The sequence below is a fragment of the Orycteropus afer genome, unplaced genomic scaffold, assembly GCF_000298275.1.
Source record: "Orycteropus afer afer isolate SDZICR_OR568_19922 unplaced genomic scaffold, OryAfe1.0 scaffold00094, whole genome shotgun sequence".
NCBI classification, from domain to species: domain Eukaryota; kingdom Metazoa; phylum Chordata; class Mammalia; order Tubulidentata; family Orycteropodidae; genus Orycteropus; species Orycteropus afer.
Genome location: NW_006921681.1, coordinates 3,254,411 through 3,273,147, shown reverse-complemented (window position 1 = coordinate 3,273,147; position 18,737 = coordinate 3,254,411). Strand labels below are relative to the sequence as shown.

The 18,737-nt window shown below is 38.1% G+C and overlaps 2 protein-coding genes across 2 annotated transcripts in view; one reads left to right on the top strand and one right to left on the bottom strand.

Moving 5' to 3' along the window:
• Positions 1-674: 674 nt before the first annotated feature.
• Positions 675-6,316, top strand: UTS2 (urotensin 2). Its single transcript, XM_007942654.1, has 4 exons — positions 675-777; positions 3,160-3,270; positions 4,474-4,522; positions 6,196-6,316. The coding sequence occupies exons 1-4, from the start codon at positions 675-677 to the stop codon at positions 6,314-6,316; spliced, it is 384 nt and encodes a 127-aa protein (XP_007940845.1).
• Positions 6,317-11,278: 4,962 nt separating this feature from the next.
• Positions 11,279-18,737, bottom strand: part of PER3 (period circadian regulator 3) — a 91,356-nt gene continuing 83,897 nt past the window's right edge. The window contains exons 17-20 of the mRNA XM_042781180.1: positions 14,693-14,709; positions 13,337-13,520; positions 12,498-12,648; positions 11,279-11,338 (exon numbers count right to left, since the gene is read on the bottom strand). Of these exons, the coding sequence (XP_042637114.1) occupies positions 11,279-11,338; positions 12,498-12,648; positions 13,337-13,520; positions 14,693-14,709 (412 nt within the window). The remainder of the gene's footprint in view (positions 11,339-12,497; positions 12,649-13,336; positions 13,521-14,692; positions 14,710-18,737) is intronic.

Sequence of the window (18,737 nt, the reverse complement as noted above, 5' to 3'; positions counted from 1 at the left end):
GGCAGCTAGCACTATTGCTTTCCTCAGAAGACTCATGTGACTGTAGATTTACCTGAGGTCAAGTGTATGCACAGAGCCTGCCTGAATATGTGCTATGCATTGGAACTTCACTATTATAAAGTATTCTTCACTATTTTAAAGTAAATTACTGGTTTTAAGTTTTAATCCCCAGACTGTAATAATTCTGGCATGGCAGTCCCAAACACAACATGCCAACTCATCCATTCACCTCATGACAGATTAAAAAGAAAGAAAACCCAATACATTTCATGTCACAGTCCACTTCCATTCTGTGAAGCCTCATAAATCCATGTCTCACTGCCTCGGCCACTTCAACGAATGTCCGACCCTTCCTTTAACTCATGATTTATGGCTGGAAGTTACTCTTTATGCCAGATTTATAAACTGTTCTTTATGTAATACCAACTTTGTACTCCAGGCAACAAGACAGTAAATTTATTGTCTGTGAATTGTTACCTTGAAAAAATTACATCAATGCAAAGTGATTGCCTTTTAGCCTCCATAGCCAATAAATTTTATTTTTTTTTTTGAGGGAGATGATATTTATGAGGTCACAGGATAATATATAATCGGTGAGCTCAGAATGAGAAGGAGCGAGTTGGAAGTTCTGGACAACAGAAGCCAAGGGGGAAGACTTACATCTTGCATCAGCCATGTATAAGCTAGTCTCGTCCTGCTTGCTTTTCATAGGATTCTTAAATCCTCTCTTATCTCTTCCTGTCACTGACTCCAGGGAGGTGTCCCCTGGGCACTCAGGTAAGATGACTTTTTTCCTTCAGGTTAGTCTCAAAAGAATCTTCAAGGGTGACTTCCAGGGTAAGAGATAAGAATGGGGATTCTTAAGTGGCAAGTATTGTGTTACGCATATTTTTGCAACAAGAAAAAAAAATGAATGGAGATTCTTGCCTAAAAGAGTCTTAGTATATTTATAATTCCAGCTATGGAAAGAGTTATTACAGGATCCTCACTGCACATTTGAGATTCAGTAATGGGTGCAGTGTTTTTCCTACTAACATGTAAAAGCAAGAGGATAACTGGTTATTTTATGTCATCTCTATAATTCAAATTTTTGTTTTGGTCCACTTTTAAAAGTGTTTTTTAAAAACTGTACTAGATTTAAATAGCATTACTTTTACTGTTTATTTAAAATGAACTGATTAAGTGTAGGATCAGTTAGTTGTTCCTACTGTAGATTAACAATATATTTATTTTAAGATAATGAGCAACCAGCTGATATGGTATATGAAACAAAATATGTAGTAAAAAGTGAAAAGCTAGAGCTAGGGATGTCACAGATTTCCAAGCACACTGATCTTTTCTTTTTGATACATGTGTCATTTAGTCCAAGTCTAAACTGGATTTTTCAAAAAGTTTATCAGCCAAGTTGACACTTATTTTGCCATTATCTCTTAAATTTAGTTTAAGAAATGAACAAGTTGGTGTTTGGGCATCAGGTTTCATGAAAAATAAAAAAAAACTTAACTGGGGTTTTATCTTATCTTTAATTTTAGACTTCTTTTTGAAGTAAAGAGAGAAAAACTCTTGTAAGCCATTGATTTAATCATTTCTAGTCTTGAACAACTTCTCCCAGGCAGGCTTTCTAGTCATTTTAAGCACTGTTCATCATTCCCACTCATCAATCAACTTCCAAAGTCACTGAGCTCATAACTGGCAGCTAAATTAATGGCCAAAAACAAGCATTAACTTTACAGAATCTCTGCTATTTAAAAAGGAACAGTGAAAAGCACAAGAGGAAATCAAGAGTGAATATTTGGATATTCCTGCCATCTTTAAAAACTTGCATGTCATTATGATTAAATAAAAGAAGCTTAGATGATGTGGCTATCTCACTCAAATTCTAACACAGGTGGCAGCTTACCTTAGAATTTTTGCCAAAATTCTTCTCTCATTTATTTATTTCTCCATAAATGATTCTTCATGACATAACATTCATATATGGTCAAATTTTATAGATTTTCATTAACATTCTTCAGAAATACTGTGAGTGTACTTAGATGCCTTTATAATGGTTTGCCCACTGTCTTTCAGTCAAGATTGTAGCTAAGTTTTATAAGTCTGTGGCATGCTAGTATTGCAATGTGGCCTAACATCCTAACTCTTAACAGAGTAACCCATCTAACCCTAACATAGTAACTGTCCAAGAGACCTATCATGGTGCCAAGTCCACACTTACCATACGCCTGAAATATACCATATACCTTGCATGCACTTAAGGAGCCCTGGTGGTGCAATGGTTAACCTCTCAGCTGCTGATCAAAAGATCAGTGGTTGGAAAGATGTGGCAGTCTGCTTCTGTAAAGATTTACAGCCTTGGAAACCGTATGGTTTCTAGCTATGGGGCTGTCCTATGGTCTCTATGAGTTGGAATCAACTCAATGGCAATGGGTTACATGCAATTACCAGATACTTCACATACTTACCATATACCATACATGCATTTAACATACTTTATACATGTTTAACATACATCTTACAAATACTTAACATACACTTTATACATGTTTATCAAAAACCTTACACATGCTTACATATGCCATTTATGCCATGTAGCTAAACTGCACACTGAAAGTATTACTAAGTCCCTTAAAGATGATTTTAATATGCTTTTCTGAGTATAATAGTAATATTTTATCTTAAAGTTCAGTAAGATGTGATACCACCCCATTTATTTTACAGGAAGAACATAAACAATCTTATCTTTCAGAAAACCGCTCCTTTATGCATGCTCTCACTCCAATTTCACCACCCAAATATCTAAGAGCAAAAGGCAACAGGCAGCAGTCAGTAAAATGAGGAAGGATCAGAGTTGTCAAGTGGAAACGGTTATAGAGAAGCTGTGGCGCAGGCTGCCCCCGTAGTCACGGCAGTTATGTGGCTTGGCGAGGCCTCATAGGCAATAAAGCTCCATTCTCCCAACTTCCTATTTCACTGGCTTGTACACTGGCCTGTCACATTCCCACCTGCTGCTGAAATTGCACTGACAAATCATGAATTTAGCATTTGAAGTTTATCTAGTATTGCCACAGTGCTCAGTACCCCACCCCCAAAGACAACAGGGACCAGAAATACCGACTTGAAGAATGGGGTGGGTCACTAGTATGTCATTACTCCGTGTAGCAGCTGATGAAGATGCAAGCTTTAGTTTGGATGCGCTGGAGAGAGCCTCCCCTCTACAGATGTCGCCAGAAACGCTGAGTGCAGAGAATACTCATGATCTTCAGAAAGCAGGTAAGTTGATTCCTGGGTTTGTAGGTTGTCTGATTTTATTGTTGTTCAATTTACCCTCTATTCCCATCTACTAAGCTGAAAAACCAAACTCACTGCCCCTGAGTCAATTCCAACTCACAGTGACACCCATCTGGTTTCCATGGCTATAAATCTTTATGGAACAGACTGCCTCATCTTTCTTCCTTGGAGCAGCTGGTTGGTTCAAACCACTCACCTTTTGGTTAGCAGTCAAGTGCCTTAACCACTACACCACCAGAACTCCTTATTTCCATCTGGTAGCATAGTGCCTAAGGCACTTGACTGCTAACCAGAAGGTTGGTGGTTCAAACCCACCAGCCACTCCTTGGAAACAAGGTCGGGCAATCTACTTCTGTAGTGATACTGCCTTGGAAACTCAAGGAGGGGTCGCTATGAGTCAGGGCCGACTCGATGGCACATAACAACAACAGATGAGGTAAAACCCTATCTTGGAAGATAAAGATGAACTATATAAATTAATTATCCAGCTCTCCCCTCCTGGATTAACGGCTCCCTCTGCAACTGTCTTCTTTCTTTTCTCAGCGATTCTTGTGAATGTCCTGCTTTACCTGGCATCTCAGCATTTTTTTTTCCTGTAAGGATTTTTATTTTGGGGGTGATTATTATCCCAGTTTCTAAAGAGTACAGTTTTAAATCCTGGTTTCTCACTAATGTCTGAAGTAAATAATCTTTCTATACTTCAGTTTCTTGATCAGTAAACAGGAATGATAAAAAGCACCTACCTCAGAGGGTTACTGTGAAGAGTAAATGAGAAAATGCAAGTAAAACGCTCAGCAGAGTCACACAGAAAGTAGTGAATACAGTGTCAGCTGGTACTATTTTCTCCGTGACTGCATTCTTCCAAACACGGATGCAAATGCTCAGAGGCTTCTGAAACAAAACAGCATTTTAATGGAAAAGCATTCATCTGTTATAAAATATTTTTGATAAACTACTGAAGTGCTAACTGAATGAGAAAGATGTTGCACCTTTTATGAATTCCATAGAGAAGAACAAGGATGCCTACCCACATGAAAATCAATATAACTAGAGTGTGAAAAAAAGGAAGACCAGACCCTAGACATAATTTAGTAATATTCCACTTTGTATGTTTTAAATGAGACCAACATAAAATACAAACAATAAACTGGATGATGAATCAGCTTTAAAAATTTTGTTTTCCAGGCCCTACCACCAGCACCAGCACTATCAACTCAAGAGGAAGTGTGAGAAATGTAAGTGACTCAGTTCATGAAAATTAGGTTAAAAAAGTTGAACATTCTATACCTGATTTAAAAGGACTGATTCTAAATCCACGAACTAAAGAGTGTTCTTGGCAGGAGTATTCTTGGCATGAACTGGAGGCATGTGCTTGGTGGAAATCATACCTTAAAATAATGGGTCAATCTGTGTTATTTCAAGGCATTAATTTTTCCAAATTTTGATTCATGTAAAATCTCAATCAAGCAGCAGTTTACCCAGTGCTTATCTTGTGTAAATCATTATAACAAGCTGTAAGAGAATAAAAAATTAGAGGAGACCTCTGTTTTCACGTTTGTACCCCATTTGTGCTGTTTCATTATTCATCTGTCCCCCTGACCAGCAGCATTGGTACTGCTGGAAAGCGTGTGAGAAAGCAGACTCTCAGACCCCATCTAGGACCTTCTGCATCAAACTCTGCATTTTACCAAGATCCCCTGGTGGTTCACACACACATGAAAGTTAGGAAAGCACTGCAACAGGACACACAAATGGGAGAAGGGCACGCTGTCAACAATGAGATACCATATGTGCAGCAGGGAACAGAATATCAAGAAAATCACTTGGGATGTAGTGGAAAAACTGTAATGGGGAACAATGAATGATGAAATCAAAAAGCTTGAAATGGCATAGAATGAATAAAAAAAAAAGCCCTCAAAACCTAATAGCTGCTGTTGACCCTGACACCTGGCAAGCCCACGTGGGTCAGAGCAGGACCATGCTCACCCGGGCTTCACTGGCTGAGCTTTGGAAGCAGACCACCAGACCTTTCCTCCAAGGTCCCCGTTGGTGGACCTGGATCTCCAACCTTTCATTTAGCAGCCACTGAACTAACCATTTGCATCACCCAGGTATTTCTGTACAATTAATAACCCATTGATTCCAACTAATAGCAACCCTATAGGACAGAGGAGAACTGCACCATTATGATTCCTAGACTATAAATGCAGACTGCTACCCACCAGCCACTCCTGGGAAGGAAGATTGGGCTATTTACTTCCACAGGTGATGTTGTTGTTTATTTTGCCATTGAGTTGGACCCGACTCATAGCAACGCCGCCTTGGGTTTCACTACAGAAGTAGAATGCCCAACCTTCCATCTGAGGAGTGGTTGGTGGGTTTGAACCACCAGCCTTCTGATCAGCAGTCAAGTGCCTTAGGCATACGCTACTGCTGGAAAGGAGGGGCCACTATGAGTCAGATCCGACTCAACAGCAGTGTATTTAGTTTGGTTTGACACCTTTTTCCTGTGGAGTGGCTGGTGGGTTATTAACCTCTCAGCAGCCAAGCACTTAATCACTGTTGCCACCAGGTATCCTTGTTTAATTAATGAAGGACTTTAAATGCTTAAAGAAAAACTTGTATTTGACCATTATCAACCCTCAAAAAACAAAAAAACCTAAAAGGTCTTGTGGGTATACTAGTTTTTACAAGCCATTCAAATTCATCAGACGCACCTTGGAAGAAAAGGCCTGGCAATCGACTTCCAAAAAATCAGCCACTGAAAACCCTATGGAACACAGTTCTACTGACACACATGGGCTTGCCATGAGTTGGCATCAACTCATGGACAGCAACTGGTTACGTCTTATGATTCCTTTCTCGTGTAGGACTCTTCATTCATGAACTTATCTCGTTTTTGTTTTGGTTTCAGGCTTTCTCTGGACGGGACCCCCAGGTTTTACTGAGTCACCTTTTGGCCAGAACCAGGAAACAGTATAACAAACAAGGGACGCCCTCTGAATGCTTCTGGAAATACTGTGTGTGAAATGAAATGAGTTCCTGTTAGTTCACTAGAAACATTCATCTTAAGAAGTTAAAAATGCTTGATTTAAAAACAGCATAAAAGAAAAACTAGGCAAATCATATCCTGTTCATCATTATTTAGAAAATAAATCTTCTATGTTTTGCAAATACCATGTGAGTGGTTATTTTATTTCTATCCCGAAAATCAACAGTTCTACTTTCCTTCAATTAATCCTCAGGTAATAGAAAAAGAAAGGATTAAGAGTAAGGCTGATGAACAAACAGAAGCAAGTCCTCCTGCCAGAGGGCTCACATGTTCAGACCCCCTCTCTCTTAGCTGAACCCCGGATAACTTTAATTCTTTAACACTGACACTTGTTCAATCACAGCCACTTATGCTAGGGGAAAAAAAAATTCCTTTTTTTCACCTGTTTAAGAGAGAGAATAGACAGAAAGAGAGGAAGAGGAGAGAAGAAAGCTGAGCAGGGATTTAAGACTGTGGAATGGAAGAAATAGACTGGTTTATCAATTTAAAAAAAGAACAAATATATGTGTGTGTGTGTGTATTAATTTGTTTTCTATTAGTGCATCTACACAAATCGGTTTGTAAACATACGGAATAAATACTGTGAGCTCCTCAGAGCTGTGTGTCGCTCCCAGCATACAACCATGCGTACAGTGGAGTTAAATTTTTAATGACGAGAAATCTGAGCCTCCCAACTTGGGCTCTGTCAGAGCGATGTCAAGTCTGTAGTGGTCTTGTTAACAAACACCACAAGTCTCTTAGAGAGTACAGGCTTTCCTTATTTAAGACACCAAGCACAAATTTACAGAGAAAAATGTTTTAAGCTCACAGAATGGATGTGTAATCTCAAACATGTGGGCATGAAGTCTAGCTATGATAATGCTGTGGAACCTCTCCTAATGTTGACATTAAACTGTTGTTGTTATGTGCCGTCGGGTCGGCCCCACTCATAGCGACCCCTCCTTGAGTTTCCGAGGCAGTTATCACTATGGAAGTAGATTGCCCAACCTTCCTTCCAAGGAGTGGCTGGTGGGTATGAAGCCTTCTGGTTAACAGTCAAGAGCCTTAGGCACTACGCCACCAGAGCTCCCGACATTAAACTAGTACGAGCTGTCTAAAACAGAACACAAGACTATTTTATGTTTATGATGCCAGAAAGAGCTGGAAAGAGGTATCCACTATAGTGTAATTCTAAAACCCCTCACATGTTGTAGTGAGTGATATGAGGCAACTGTTCTTAAGGGTAGGGGTTCTGAAGTCAGATCACCAGGTTTGCATCCCTACTCCCAACACACGCCAGCTGTGAGTCCTTGACCAGGTGACTCAGCTCCCTTGGCCTCTGTCCATTTTCTTTCTCTGTAACATGGATAATAACAATGCTTATTTCACTAGGTGGGTGTACACATTAACTGAGATATCTTGAGGAGCATTTGGAACGGTACCCATTCCAATTCATAAGGACCCCCATTGGGCTTCCAAGGCTATAAATCTTTATGGAAGTAGACAGCCCCATCTTCCTTCTGCAGGGTGGCTGGGGGATTTGAACCACTGACCTTCTGGTTAAGTGCCTTATCCACTATGCCACCAGAGCTCCTTTCTGAGTAGTAAACACTCAATAAATACTGAGCTCTTCTTGCTGTGGTTACTAGTTGTTTTGTAACAGAGTGGTGCAAATGACTTGAAAGTGTAAAATTTTAAAAGCCCCACTGGCTTCAGGATCTTGTTCCAAATTTTAATTTCTACATCTTGATGCCACCATTTGCAATCAGACTTCGTGAAACACACCTTCACCCTACAGTATCTGTAAGAGTAATTTTGCCAACTAAATTTTAGAAATTTAGTATTAAAATTCATAAACATTAAAATATGTACATATATTCAGGACCCACACACCTTCTTCAGAGTGCTGAAGTGAGGCTTAAATAAGACAAATGAATCTGAAAATGCCCGAGTCTTATACACAGTAGGTGCTTAGACACAACTGACAACAAAGAGTGTTGCTGAAAAGACCACTAGTAATTGAATAGGAGGACCTTTTAACATCTCATGTTGGTGTTTTCAGGTGCCATTAAGCCGATTCTGACTCACAGCAACCCCATTTGACCGTCCCATGGAGCTTTCTTGGCTACAGTCTTTACAGAAGCAGACTGGCAGGTCTTTCTCCCAGGGAGCCATTGGGGAGGCTCAAACCGCCAGCTTTTCAGTTGGCAGCCAAGCTGTTAACCGTCTGTGCCAGCAGAACTCCTTTAATATCGTAATAGATATTTCTAAGTGTTATAAAGTACACATTCAGGGCACAGGGTTGGTGCCAAAGTGAAAGAAAATTTCTCAAGCTTAACATGTACACAGTTTATTTACTGTTTTTTCCTTAAAAAAGATACCCAATTAAAATATTAACAATGATGAAAAACAAGTAAATTCACACAGTTATTTATAAATTCAGTTGAACAAAATTTCAATTTGGATTAAATTTTCCTTGGGAATTATACGGAAGTTTCACTTAACTGTAAAACTACCTCATTCATAGAACAATTTTTCATAAACCCTGACTACCTACTGAAGAAATTACAGCTTTCTGGGTAACATTTCTGTAAACACTGAAGGCTCTAATGTACATTTTTTATTATCAATTTCTGTGATCATGAATATAAAAGTTAAAGATGAACAACGAAGGAGAACCGGGGTGAGGCCCCCGTGGGGGTGGAGCCGCCACTGCTGCCCTCCCTGTTCCCGCCCTTCTTTCCCAGCAGCAGTAACACCGCAGGGATCCTAGCTCTAACCTGCTTGTCCAAAGGTGAGAGTGTGTAAATGCCTTCACAGGTCTGCCTACAACAAGCACCAGCTTCAAGTCAAACCTAGTGTAATGTATATTCCCTAACGTGTGCTAAGGCAAAGAAACGAGCACATTTAGATGAAACGAGTCTCCAGAAACAACGGACAGGAAAGGCTAGGAAGACTGGAGAACAGAGGTTTACAATATGCACACATGAGTGCAGGCGAGCCTCTGGCAGCTGCATGTGCTATTTCTGATTCATACAAATAAAAAACTGTATTAGTGGGCAATCCTACTTCCGTAGTGATACTGCCTCGGAAACCCAAGGAGGGGTCGCTATGAGTCGGGGCCGACTCGACAGCAAACAACAACAACAACAACAACAACATTAGCATAAAAAAGTCACAATGTACTGACAGACAATATCCAGGCTGGTTGAATTTTTAAAATCTGATTTTTCACCAAGATCAGAAAAAACCCACACAACTTGACCAACATGACAATGCTTCAGAAATCATTGAACTATGAAGAGAGCATAGAATACGAGCATCCTGTAATCACAAAACAAGGATATTTGCATGGGACTGCTTAATATTAGAAAATTCCAAGAAATGTCAAAAGGCAGCATTTGAAAATGGTTGGAAACTTTTAAGATAAAATTATCATCCAGGAAAATGCTACTTTAAAAGGAGGCCTGAGCTCCAGGGATGGGGGATCAGAGTCCAGCAGTCATCCTGGATACAAAGGTCCATTCTCCCCATCATTATCAGGATGCATTTACATAAAGCTATAAAACTTCTAAGGACAAAGAAGCATTTTCCTAAAAAAGTAATAATAATTAAAAAAAAAAAAAGAAAACAAAATCAGTTTCTTACATGTTATATAAAAGATAAAAGGTTGCTGCAACCTCCATTTCCTTCCATTTTTGTCTTCTGATCAGACCAGTGTGCCTTTCGTATACTGTTCTAAGTTTGAGAAGGAATTCCAGGCTTCTCTGAAGAGCACCAGTAAAGAGCTAACTTATCAAGGAAATAATCACACTCACTTCTTGATAGATAACAAAAAGGGCATAGAAAGAACTGACCACGTGACCATGGAAGATGTAGACTTGCAGGCTAGGGTCAAAAGCTCTTAAGGTGCCTTGATGGCCTTCTCACCATGCAGGCCCTTCACAGCACTCATCCTTGCTTACTGGGCAGACAGGAAGCCCGTCAGTCAGCCCTCGATGAGACAACTCTTGTGTGTAAAATAGTTGGAAAGAAAGGTAATGTTAGTTGGTTTTGGTAGGACTGAGCATGTAAAAACATAAGCACGTAAGAACAATGCCTACTTTTACATAACTTTTGAAACTTGTTACAATCATCAATTTACAAACAAAAACACTGAAAAGGAGAAAGGAATATCATTTGTTGAGACAAGGTATTTTAACGTTAGGCACGCAAATATTAATTTAAACTCAAAGGGTAAGTGCTCCTCAGTTTTTTAAGATGAGACTTTCAGCAGAAGGTAGGAAATCAAAGGGTAAGACATCTGCCTAAAATCTAGGTATTCCCAGCTATACTAATGAGCAATATATTTGCGTATTGGTGAATATTAAAGTGACTTGTGCTGTGTGGGAAGAGAAAACTGGAGTGTTGCCTTAATATTCAAGGAAAGCACCAAACTGTGCAAAACCTAAATGAATGAACTAAACTTACGGAAACCACTATGAAAACTATCTAGCCCATGGGTGGGATTTCTTCAAGGGCTCTCACAGGGAAAAACTGTTTATGTAACAATAGAACACAAAATAAATGAGGCTGAAGCTTTGGGCTCATTCTAGCTGTACTTCTAATCATGATTTATTTTGGATGACACTTGAAATAAAGTTTTGCTCTGTACATACCTCGTTAGAGGCCATCCAATCTCTCTAGAAGACAGCTAAACTAGAAAAAAAAGTTTAATTGACAGCTTAACGCATCAGGAACAAAGAGAAGTAAAAGATTCTAGGTGCAATTCTGTGTCAGGAAAATGGTGTCTATTAAAAAATAGAGAAGAAAAAACCTTAACATTCAATGATAACTTCATGGTCGTTTAAAGAGTCAAGGGTTTAAAGTGACACACATAGGTCCAAGTGTCCAGTATGTCCTGGGAAGGGTGTGAAGGCATGTCTTCATAGTCACTCAACTGTTATCTTCAGCTGGACCCTAGTCACAGCATTCTGAAGCTTCACCAACTGAGTCTTTGTTTTCACAGGTAACACAGCCCTTCAGAAAAGAGTAAAAGCAGGCAGGTTATTTGATGTTAGTGTCATCCAAAGAGTTTTAAAACCAGTGAAATACTGACCAAGCAACATATTTCTACTTCCACCACTGATTTGGTTCACAGATAAGCACATCCACTACAGTTCATTATTTATGATCGGAGGAGCTCTGGTAGCACAGTGGTTAGAGCATCTGGCTGCTTAACTGAAAGGTCTGAACTCACCAGCCGCTCTGCAGAAGAGATGAGGCAGTCTGTTTTCATAAAGATTTATAGCCTAGGAAACTCTATGGGGCAGTTCTACTCTTGTCTTACAAGGTTGCTAAGAGTCAGAATCCACTTGATGTCAGTGGGCTGGATTTTTGGTTTATTGGTTACTGGATGGTAAATGACAGCAATTACTGACATACTTTTGGGGGCTCATTCCCCATATACTCTTTTACTCAAAAACAGGAAAAACATTTTAAAAATGAAGACATTTATAGTGACCATCCTAGCTCCTGCTTTTTGACAAGACCACATGTTGCCATTCTGAAATGGCAAGAATTCCTTCTTTTCTTTAAAAATGGGGGTGTAGTAGACTCCAATGACTTGTTTACTTCCTAAGTCTTGATATCACACTTTTTGAACTCCTAATTTTATTCTCTCATTTTGATTTTTAATGTTGTGCCTCATCCTCCATCTTGATATGTGTAGAAATAAGATCATCATTACAGTTGCTACCACAACTGTCTGTCTGGACCACTGGTCCATCAAAGCATCACCGTTCAGGCCCATTCACAGACAATCTCATTGAGAAGACCTCATAATAGCAAATGACCACTTGGTCCCATGGAAGCTCCTGCAAGGTGTAAACACTACTCTGGTGTAAATCTTGTGTTTTAAGTCTTTTCAAATATGCATGCCAACCAGTAACAGAAAAAGTCAAAAAGACCTGTATTCAAAACCCAATGAACAGTGGGACCTTACGCAAATTGTTTAATGTTACTAAACTTTAATGTTGTTTACTTTGTTGCTTCTCTGTAAATAAGGGATAACACCTACCACCAAGGTAACTGCGAGGATAAAATTATCAGAGGGGTTGTGCAAGGCTTATTAAGTGCCTAAAACAGTAGCTGGCACAAAAATACATCAGTATATGGGAACCCTTACTGCAGTGCTTACTTGGATGGCTATTTCTTGAGGGATGGTCTGGTTCTGAATCCAAGAATGCACCTTGGCCAGCTCCTCCCTCTGTCCACGGGAAAACTGGGGTTGCCCCTGTCTCATACTCTCCAGCTTTTCTAGGTCTTCTTTTAATACAACTTCTTTAACTCTGAAAACAAACCAACCAACAAACAAACCTTAACAGTCCTGGACAAGGTACAGGGATCTTATGCTGTCATCTAAGGACAGCACAAGTCTTTTTCATTTATAAATAATATACCTTATATATGTAAATATATAACACAGACATTAAAAAAGAAACAAAACTGAATCATTTATTTGTCAAGTTGGTAAAGTTTGATCTTTATTTCTTGGTAGAAAAGACCTGAATAGTGTTTTAATGAGGTATATAGAAGAAACAGTTCCCCTCAGCTCTTCTATTCCTTTAGAGTGAGGAAAAACAAATCAACTAACCTAGAGTCGAATAACCCATCTTGTGACCCATCTTGCAGAGGACTGTCTTTGTTTGTTTTCCTGTCTCACGACACGTAACATGCTTGCTTAGTCTTGATCTTAACATTGTGGTACTATCATTATAATCCTTATTGTAAAAATATCGTTCTTCATTTGACTCCAAATAAACAAATTTTAAAATATATTTTCTAAGTGTATGCATAAAACATTTAAAAATCATTTTGCATTGCACTGACCCATGTTACTTTAGTTTTGTGTATTTCATTGTACATAAATTAAGATTTCAATAAGATGTATTAAAAAAAATCATTTTGCATTATAAATCACTTAAGAATCTGTAAAGAGTTCTGCATAAAGATGAGTCTTCTAAAGCGCCTCCTTACCTCTCAGGTACCTGATATGTCATTAGAATGCACTCAGGTGTCTGTTCTATCATTCGCCAGATGGACTCTTGGGCAGAACAGGGAGATGTTTCTTTCTCCTGTGCATCCTGAGATGTCTGTCCATTTTGGGAGATTTCAGAACAGTAATCACTACTAGCAAAGTATATACTGCTGTCACTGCTTCCTATGAAGAATCAACAACAACCACTGATTAGAAAGCACCTGTCAGGCACTGACTGGCCAAAGTGGCTCTCATTCTCCCAAGACTGGCAGCCAGCTGGTAGTCTTCCTTACCAGTAAGTCTCCTCCTGAGGACAGCCTTTCAGTCCTTGATCTTCCCAGAATCTCCTTCTCTATCCATCTAGCTTTCTCTTAAGGTCTTAGCACCACCGACAACTGCTCCACTTCCACAATTACTAGCATCCCAGCCTCAATTTCTCATTTGCTCATTCACTGTTTCAACTACAAATTTCTACCTCCCAGGACCTTAGCTTTTCTTGAATTCCCTCATCATTCAGCTTAGAGTTCACATTGTCAGCATTTGATAACATTCTTTCCAATACCTCAGACTTCTTTTTTCCTCTAACTTTTCACAACTACCAAAATGTCAACTCTGATAAAGCAAATTATTGACTTGCTTCTTATCTAAACCCAAGCATCAAGATACGCTAGAGAAAGCTACACATAACAGAGTAGATAGTTCTACTACAAATTCATTGAAAAGGACCATCAGCTATTTAATAACTACAAAGAGAGAGCTGTTCAAATGTCCAGCTATAACTGTGAAGTTCTTTTATTAGTGCTTACACACTTAGGAGTCTTCTGTCCTCTTGATGAATTGATCCTTTTATTATGAAATGTACTTTCCCTTTTTTTTCCAGTATTTATTCATTCATTTAATAAACAAGTCTTATGAACTGTCTACCACAGACCAGCCATGGTTCTATGGACTAGAGAAATGTACTTTCCTTTGAAATGGACTTTGTCTGATATCAGGGTAGCTATTCTAGCTTTGGGAGCTCTGGTAGCATAGTGCCTAAGGCATTTGACTGCTAACCAGAAGGCTGGCGGTTCAAACTCACCAGCCATTCCTCGGAAGGAAGGTTGGGCAATCCTACTTCCGTAGTGATACTGCCTCGGAAACCCAAGGAGGGGTCGCTATGAGTCGGGGCCGACTCGACGACACATAACAACAAAAACAACAACAACATTCTAGCTTTGTGTGGATTACTGTGTGCATATTTTCCACCTTCTTTTACTTTCAACTTATCAGTGTCTTTATATTTCAAGTGGGTCTCTTGTAACCAGCACATGGAATAAAACATGCAAAAGCTGGAACTTGTGTAAAAGGGAAACCGGTCAGAAAAGGAAAACTCAAGTATTTCCCACTAAAACAAGTGATGAGAGAGAGGTAAGAATGGACCCTGTCAAAGGCAGAAAACTTATGAGACACCGAAAAAACAAGGCTGTCCTGTTGAGGTCCGGCTCTCACAGGTTTCACTGTAGTTGGATGTTGCTTTTTTTTTTTTTTTTAATTCATATGCCAATCAAATAAATGGGAAATCAGTTAAGATATAAGTTAAGGCAGATCAACATTGTCAACTATTATGAATTAAATTTCATCCCCCTATACCTGTGGATGTAAGCCTATGTGGAAATAGGGTTTTTCTTTGTCATGTTAATAAGGCTGTATCTCTGCAGGATGTGTCCTAAACATATATATAAAAGCAGATTAGACACAGAAGCAAGCACAAACGAGGGGAAAAACAGACCAAAGAACTGAGGAATACTGGGGCCACAAAAGCTGAAAGAGACAAGGGTCTTTCCCCAGAGTCAACAGACAAAGAGCCTTCTCCTATAGCTGGTGTCCTGAATTCAGACTTGTAGAGTCTTGAACTGTGAGAAAATAAATTTTGTTCTTTAGAGGTTCTCACTTGCAGTATTTTTGTTATAACAGCAGTAGGAAACTAAGATAACAATCAATGTGACCTAATTTAAATTTACAGTACTCAACAGCAGAACATACCTTCTTTCCAAGGACACACAAAAAAATTCACCAAGAGAGACCAAATTCTGAGCCATTACACAAGCCTCAATAAATTAAAACATACAAAGACCATTCTCTGGCTGCAATGGGATTTAACTAGAAATCAAGAAAAGAAAAATATCTGGAAAAAATCCCTAAATATTAGGAAATTAAGACAACATATTTCTATATAACTCATGGGTCAAAGAAGGTAACAAAAGAGAAATTAGACAATAGTTTGTCCTGAATGAAAATAAAAACACAACATACTAAAATTTCAGAGATTCAGGTAAAGCAGTGTTCAGAGATAAAATAGCATTAAATGTTTATATTAGAGATGAAAAAAGGCCTCAAATCAATGATCAAAGCTTCCATCTTAAGAAATAAGAAAAGGAAGAGCAAATAAAACTGAACATAAGCAGAAGAAAGGTAGTAATAAAGATTACAACAAAAATAAATAAAATACAAAGGAAAAAAACAATAAACTCAAAAGCTGGTTCTCTGTGTAAGTACCACATGCTATAACCACTGTGGCACTGGTGCTCCTAAACAATGGTTCTTTGACAAGTCAATGAAATTAATGATAAACATACAGCTTAACTGGTCAGGAAAAAGAATTACTATCAAGAACAAGAGAAGGAACATAACTATAGATCCTGCAGACATTAAAAGCATTAAGGGACTATTATAAACAACTTTATGCCAATAAATTTGATAACTTAGATGAAAGGCACAAACTCCTTAAAACATACAAATTACCAAAGATCATTAAAAAAGAAATAGACCTGAGCAGATCTGTATCTGTTAAAGGAACTAAAGCTGTGGTTAAAACTCCATGCCCAGATGACATTACTGGTGAATTCTACTAAACATTTAAGAAGAAATAATGCCAATTCAATACAAACTCTTTCAGAAATAGAAGAGGAAAGAACAGCTCCCACTCATTTTTTAGAGCCAGCATTATCCTGATACCAGACAAAAACATTATAAGAAAATAACACTAGTTGGGCTAGTTGGGGGCCACACGCTGATGTGGGTAAGGGGAAGGATGGTATAGAAAGAGTCTGTGACTACCATGATAACATTAGGAAAAGTGAGGACACCGAATTGTACACATAAGATATACATGACAGAGGCGAATAGCAGTATATCCACAAATTTTTATAAAAAGAAAACTAGGAGCCAATATCACTCACAATAGGCACAATAATCCTTAACAAAACACTAAGAAATAGAATCAAGCAATGTATAAAAAGGATAAAATTACATGACCAAGTGTCAAGAGAGTTTAATATTTGAAAATGAATATAATTCACCATATGAACAGAATAAGGGATTAAAAACTATATGATCATCTCAACAGATGAAGAAAAAGCATCTCAGTAACCAGGAATAAAAACACCACTGTCCTCAATCTGATAATGAGCATTTAACGGATTTCTACATTTAACTTCATAATTTATCAACAAGGCAAGAATGTCTGTTTCGCCACTTCTACTCAACATTGCACTAGGGGTCCTGGCCAGTTCAGTAAGGCGAGAAAAATAAATAAAGGCGTACAGATTGGAAATGGAGAAGTAAAAGTATATTTGTAGACAACAAGATTGTCTAGGTAGAAAAGTCCCAGAGAACCTAAAAAAGATATATTAGAATTAATAAATTAGTTTAGCAAGACTGCATAATACGAGCTGCATAAAATACAAAACTGTAATGTATTTCTGTATGTTAATAAAAAATTGCAAAGTGAAATTTAAAAATACCATTTACAATAGAATGAAAAAGTATGAAACCCTTAGGGATAAATTTAAGAAAATACATGTAAGACTTTAACACTAACAACCATAAAACACTGTGGAGAAAAATTACTGACCTATATAAATAGAGAAATATACCATGTTCATGGATCAAAAACTCAGTATTACTAGAGCAATTTTTCCAAAATTGATCAATAGATTCAACACAGTGTCAATCAAAATTCCATCAGGCTTTTTTGTAGAAACTGACAAACTGATTCTACAATTTATATGGACAGAGGATGTAGACTATCCAAAATCATTTTGAAGAAAAGAATAAAGTCTGAAGACACCCTACCAGATTTCAAGACTTACCTGAAAGCTACAGCGCACAAGAGAGTGTGATATTAGCCTGAGCCAGCCATACTGATGAACAGAACAGGACAGTCCAGAAACAGACCCACACATTTGTAGTCAATTTATTTTCAGTAAAGGTGCCAAGGTAATCCAATGGGAAAAGATTAATTTTCTTCAACAAATGGTGCTAGAACTACTAGCTATCCATACAGAAAAAAATATGTATCTTGACCCTTACCATATACAAAAATTAACTCAACATAGTTTTATCTATAAAGGCTAAAACTACAAAACTTTCATGAGAAAGCATAGGAGACCACCTTAGTGATTTTGGGTTAGGCAAAGATGTCTTAAATAGGACACACAGAAAGCACAACCTATGAAAGAGAAACAATTGAACTGAACTTCATCAAAAGGCACTGTTAATAAAATAAAAAGGGTAACTACACACAGAGAATTTCTTGAAAAATAAGTATTTGATAAAGCACCTGTATTCACAGCATATACAGAACTCGAACTACTCAGGAAGAATTTTTTTTAAAAAAATGGGCAAGAAATCTGAACAGATACTCCACCAAATAAGATATAAGGATGGCAAACAGTACATTAAAAGATAATCAACATCATTAGTGAACAGGCAAATGCAAAGTAAAACCACAATGAACTATCATTACACACCCACTGGAATGGCTAAAATTAAAATGATGAAAGACACCCATACTGGCTGGGATGTGCTGTTCACTGGGGCTCTCTCTCCCCTACATTGTTGATAGGAACGCAAAAATAGTATAGCCACTGTGGAAAACAGTTTGGCAATTTCTTATAAAGTTAAACATACACTTAACATATGACTTAGCAATTTTATTATTAGTTATTTACTCAAGAGAAATGAAAATATATGTCCAGAAAAAGACTCCTACTCAAATGTTCCTAGCAGCATTATTTGTAATAGGCCCAAACTGGAAACAACTCAATATCCATCAAGTGGTAAGTGGATATAACCATTCAATGTAATTCTACTCAGCAATAAAAAGGAACAAACTACCAATATACACAACAATAAAGATGAATTTCAATAGCACTAAGCTAACTGGAAGGATTCAGACACAAAAGACGCCATCTGTATGATTCAATTTGTATGAAATTATAGAAAAAGCAAAACTAAAGTGTCAGAAAGCAAACCAGTGGCTTCCAGGGCAGCGAATTGACTATAACAGTCACAAGGGAACTTTTCTGTACAAAAGAAATCTAGATCTAGACTGTGGTAGTGGTTATGCTAATGTAT

Bases quoted from the DNA above. Each gene is read 5' to 3' on its own strand.
- UTS2 (XM_007942654.1), top strand. From the start codon at position 675: ATGTATAAGCTAGTCTCGTCCTGCTTGCTTTTCATAGGATTCTTAAAT. The intron at 778-3,159 runs GTAAGATGACTT...TACTCCGTGTAG, and splicing joins GGTGTCCCCTGGGCACTCAG to CAGCTGATGAAGATGCAAGC. The intron at 4,523-6,195 runs TGTAAGTGACTC...GTTTTTGTTTTG, and splicing joins TCAAGAGGAAGTGTGAGAAA to GTTTCAGGCTTTCTCTGGAC.